The following is a 5,080-nucleotide window of genomic DNA, read 5'->3' on the forward strand; positions in this document are numbered from 1 at the left end:
AATGGGTAATTATTAAACCTGTCCTAAAAAAATCCAGGTTCTAAACACTTGATCGAGCGTTTAAACACACACAGATAGTGATACATTGATAGGCTGTCAATTCGGCTCGGTAATTTATTTTAACTGAGATCAATATTAGCAACCTCTATTTTTCTCATAAAGCGAATGTTTGGAACACGCTCAAAGCTTTGACGGAGAAGTGTTACCAAGAAAAGCAAAAAAGATACGCTGCTTTTTACGCCAGGGCAGACTTGTACGTAACGCGTTACAAGTAATGGATTACTTGTAATTGATTACATCTTAGTGTAAATTTGTAACGCTTCAATTACTTCGTTTAAGGAGTAACGATTCTTTTAATTGAATGAGTTTCTTGCTGTAATCGATTAAAAATTACCCATTACAATTTTTCTTAATTTATTTATATTTTTTTTTTGTGGGGGGGGGGGGGGGGGGGGGGCTCAGATGTGTTGGAGTTGCTCAAATCTGGGCAATGTTTTTTGTTTTTTTTTTGAAAAAAAAAGAAAAAAACTCTTAGCACGGGTCCCTGAGGATTGGTAGGCCACTTAGCCTGGGTACTTTTTTTTTTTGTGTGTGTGTGTGTGTGGTACATTCGAGACTACGTCCTGATATGAAAAATGACCTTATCCAGCCTCTTCAGAGTAATGTATTTAAACAGCGCCCTTTTTATTTTTTTTATTTTTTTCCCCCCGAGAGGGATTGGGTGTGTTGGCGACACTCACTCAGCTTTAAGCAAAAAGTATCAAGGCTTTTTTTTTCTTGTTTTTGGGGGTAACGTGTACAAGTCTGCTCCAGAGAAATGGCACTGATTCGAACCCTGGCTTTATTCCCGAAGGAGTGTGTTTAATATAATATACAAAAAACGTAGCTTAAAATGAACAATGGAAAGATTCATTGCACGTTTAAGAACGTTTAAAGGTTTCAAACGGTTTTGGGCAATACGCAGGAAACATATTATCACAAATTTATTCTCCTGTTGATATTCTGCTACTCTCTTGTTAGTTTGAAGTTTCAAATTAACCAATATTAAACAGTCTGTTTACAATATATCACTTTTTCTTTCTGACGCGATGAATGGGGATTTCGCAGTATGAGAGAAGGTTTATCGCAGGGTTTAGCACACGGCTTAACATACGCTATTCTGTTAAAATAGCTTTAGTCACGCAGTGCGTTTGTTGAGCTATCAGTGACTGTAGTGTATATAAAAAGAATGTATGCATTATTTTATGCCTCAAACGAAACCGCCTTAAAGCCCGTTCACACTCTTGCGACCGAGTACGACCGAGAGAGACCAGAACGGTTTTTAAGCCTCTTGCGGCTTCTTAGGACCGGATGCGATGCAGCGGAGCTGGTCCTTAGAGGCTTAAAAACCGGTATGTTCTCTCTCGGTCTTACTCTGTCGCAAGAGTGTGAACGGGCCTTTATTTTCGTGGTTGCTGATATTAATATACGACTGCCAATTTTCAGTCATGTGCTACTTCGATCACCGGAGATTTCAGAAATATTTTAAGCGTCACTTAGTATCGTAATGACAATTTTTATGTAATTCAAACATCCTTACCCTGTTTGGACAAATGAGTTCCATGTGCTCACAAGTTGTTTCATGAAGGTTTCTTCTTCAGTCGTGAAATTTAGCTGAGAGAAAAACGCTCGTGCCGTTTCTCCCATGGGCTCGGTGTATCTGGATTCATCTTTCAGGAAAGGCAGTGATCCAAGTGTGAACAGGAGCTCGTCACCGTGAGAAGCCCCAGTCCACTCAGGCCAGAAGCTGTAAGACGGCCTGTAGTCGAACAGGTATCTGTACGTGGTTATTCCCAGCTTAGCAGTGGCATCAGCAAATATCTGAGTTGGACAGTAGAAAATGGCATCACCAAACATTTCGCTTAAAATTACTGCCACTTCCTCGAGCTCATGTCGCCCCTCATCACCGAAGTAGGCTTGGACGATTCGTTTTCGAAGTGCCAACGAAATATCGAAAATATGCCCTAGGGCGACTATGGAAGCTATTCTATAGTCACCAGTGAAAATTTTGAATAAAGACGGAATCCTGTAATTCAAGTGATTGATGAAGAGTGTACCTTCGTTCGCAAAACTGCCTATTAAGATTTCTTTGAAGAATAGCCCGTTCCATTTCTGATTAGATAATAAGTCATCAGGAAGGAAGTCATCTCCGTCCACTGGCATGAACAGCTGTTGGATCATATCTTGTGATTTTAGCGTGTCAAAAATAAATTTTGGCTCCAGCTTCGTCAAGCAATTTGCCACTTGGTTCAGCTGCTCTTTCATGGTTTTTCCGTTTTGGAAGCATCCCAAAGCAGCCGTGATGGCGGTATTTTTAGCAGTACCCCTGTTCGACACGCCAAAGACGGTTGAAAGCTGCGTTCCGCTCTGTAGAATAGCCCTCTTAAAAAGGCCCTGGCTGTGCGGAGAAATTGCGTGAAGTCCCACGGAGATAGCACCGGCACTCTGGCCGCTGAGAGTCACTTCGTTCGGATCACCTCCAAAGTTGGCAATGTTCTTTTGTACCCACTTGAGCACCAGGTTCTGATCCCAAAGACCGATGTTGCCAGGCAACGCAGGTATTTCGAGTGAGAGAAACCCTAATATGCTTAGCCGGTAGTTAAAGGTCACAAACACAACATCGGACATGGCCACAAAGTTCGCCGGGTCGTACAAGAAGAGAGACGAGTCACCCCACTGGAATGCTCCACCGTGTATAAAAACAACGACAGGGAGCTTTTTGTCACATGAGTTCGTCTTCATACATGGAGACACGGGCCTCCAGATGTTCAGATAAAGACAGTCCTCCGATGCACTCGAATAATTAAGAGCACCATTTTCTATAAAATGAAGGTCCAACTGCCAACACGGAGACGGCTTACTTGAAGCGTTGTAGGTTCCATTCCATGGCAGGATTGGTTGTGGCTTTTTAAAGCGGAGTTCGCCAATCGGCGGCACCGCGTAAGGAATTCCCAAGAAGGCTTCGACCTCTTTCTCGGCGACTTGTACGCGTGTTCCAGCGATGAGTCCCGAATCCACGCGAACGTGAGGAAGGTCACCTACCACGGGTCTCACTGTTTCCAACAAATACAAAATCCATAGTAAGATCACTGCTGTCGAAGCCTTTTCCAAATACCTGACGGAGCGTGAAGCACTGGCGTGAGTTGACATCGTTACTATCTAAAGCCTTAAAATAATAGCACTCATCTAAACTACTGCATTCCTCAGTCCTCCCTGTGATCCGTACAGAGTGGGAATGAGCGAAACTGATCAGTCCTTGTATAAAAAGACGTCTTCGTTGTTCTATTTTTACTTTGTATTTTGTCAATCCGGTTCCTGCCTAATGTTAAACCTAGCCAATATTTCACACGGAAGGAATAAAAACACAGAAAAACATTATTTCCGTGTGAACTGTACTCCATCCAACGCGCTCTGCTGCGTGTACCTAGCCAATATTTTACGCTGGGCAAATTCTATAATGAAACCGAACACAAGCTACTCTTTGGCAATCAAGATCAGCCATTCTCTTCGTAAAATGCTGCTTAGTAATCAGTTTCCTTCATTGAATTGCCGTGGGAAATGAACATTAAAGCACTCGTTCTCATCGGCTTGCGTAGCCCGTACGGGTTGCGACATAGGAACGGAATGGATCGAAGGCCGCTTATAGTCGGTTCACCTTTAAGCTGACAGTGTGGTGGAAGCTACAAGCTCGATGAGCCGGTCATAGGTTTCCCTCTTGCCACGTGATCGCCCTGCCGCCCATGCCCATGCGCAGAGAAAGAGAGAGGGCAAGAGAGAGATCAGCAGGTTGATTGGTTCGTCGAGCACATAGCTTTAACGCGCTGCAAGCTTGAAATCAACCGAGTACAGCACGGATAAATCGAGTCATGATCACGCTTTCTTGCGTCAGAATGAGAAAATTAATTTGATTTCATTAGTGTAAGGTTTTGCACAACGATCACTTAGAACAGGCTTAACTGTCGAGTAGCATGTAAGTGGCACCTTGATATAGAAAATTCCTGGTTTCACGACATAATTTGCGATTTCAACGTTTGAACAGTTTAAGCAGCCCTGGCTATAAAAAAAAATAAAAACATTGAATTTCATTTGACAGCGAACATCTCAGACATAGAGGATTAATCACTGGCCGTTTTCAAGTAAGATAAAACGGAGGGTGACCGCTCTATATTTTCAACTTATTTCTATGTTATCGTCAATTTGTTTTATTTTAAGATTTGCAATTTTACATTTTTTTCGTTCATAAAAACAAAATTCTTAATATTGCAAATCGTAGATTACGATTGGAAAAGATGGAATGATGCATTTATGCCACTGCCGTATTAATAAACTTTGATTACACAATAAATGTTTTAACTTAGTGTCAGAAGCAGTTTACCGGGTGTAAAAAATATAGGTGTGAACCGAGCAATTAACCATTTTTACGCCTATTCCAAATACAAACATTGACATTTTAGAGCGCAGCTCTTAGGGGCCCGTTCCCGGCTTGAGCGGCGTCGGCGTCGCCGTCGCCGTCGCCGTCGGCGTAACCAAGGTCATCCCAAGGTCACGTGACCCCCAAGGTCATCTCAAGGTCACGTGACCCCACGTGACCCCCTGAAGGTCACGTGACCCCCAAGGTCACGTGACCTTGGGGGTCGCGTGGGGTCATCTTGGGATCACGTGACCCCTCCCAAGGTCATCTCAAGGTCACGTGGCCCCAGGATGACCCCACGTGTCCCCCAAGGTCACGTGACCCCCAAGTCACCCCTCTGAGGTCACGTGGTCTCCTCCCCAAGGTCACGTGACCCCAAGGTGACCCCCCAGGTCACGTGACCCCTCTGAGGTCACGTGACCCCCTCAGATTGCGACCCCCCTGAGGTCACGTGACCCCCCGAGGTCACGTGACCCCTCCAGGTCACGTGACTCCCAAGGTCACGTGACCCCCTGATGTCACGAGGGGGTCACCTTAGGGGGTCACGTGACCTTGAGGTGACCCCCATGTGACACCCAAGGTCACGTGACCCCCAGGTCACGCCTCCCCGAGGTCACGTGACCCCCCTCC

The 5,080-nt window shown here is 44.7% G+C and overlaps 1 protein-coding gene across 1 annotated transcript; it reads right to left on the reverse strand.

Moving 5' to 3' along the window:
- Window positions 1–1,575: 1,575 nt before the first annotated feature.
- Window positions 1,576–3,189, reverse strand: LOC120838975 (acetylcholinesterase-like). The gene has a single exon (XM_040209150.2). The coding sequence runs from the start codon at window positions 3,187–3,189 to the stop codon at window positions 1,576–1,578; it is 1,614 nt and encodes a 537-aa protein (XP_040065084.2).
- Between the last annotated feature and the right edge of the window lie 1,891 nt (window positions 3,190–5,080).

This window comes from Ixodes scapularis, unplaced genomic scaffold (assembly GCF_016920785.2).
Source record: "Ixodes scapularis isolate PalLabHiFi unplaced genomic scaffold, ASM1692078v2 PGA_scaffold0__279_contigs__length_252992795, whole genome shotgun sequence".
Classification (NCBI taxonomy): Eukaryota; Metazoa; Arthropoda; class Arachnida; order Ixodida; family Ixodidae; genus Ixodes; species Ixodes scapularis.

Coding starts and splice junctions, on each gene's coding strand:
- LOC120838975 (XM_040209150.2), bottom strand. CDS start 3,189: ATGTCAACTCACGCCAGTGCTTCACGCTCCGTCAGGTATTTGGAAAAG.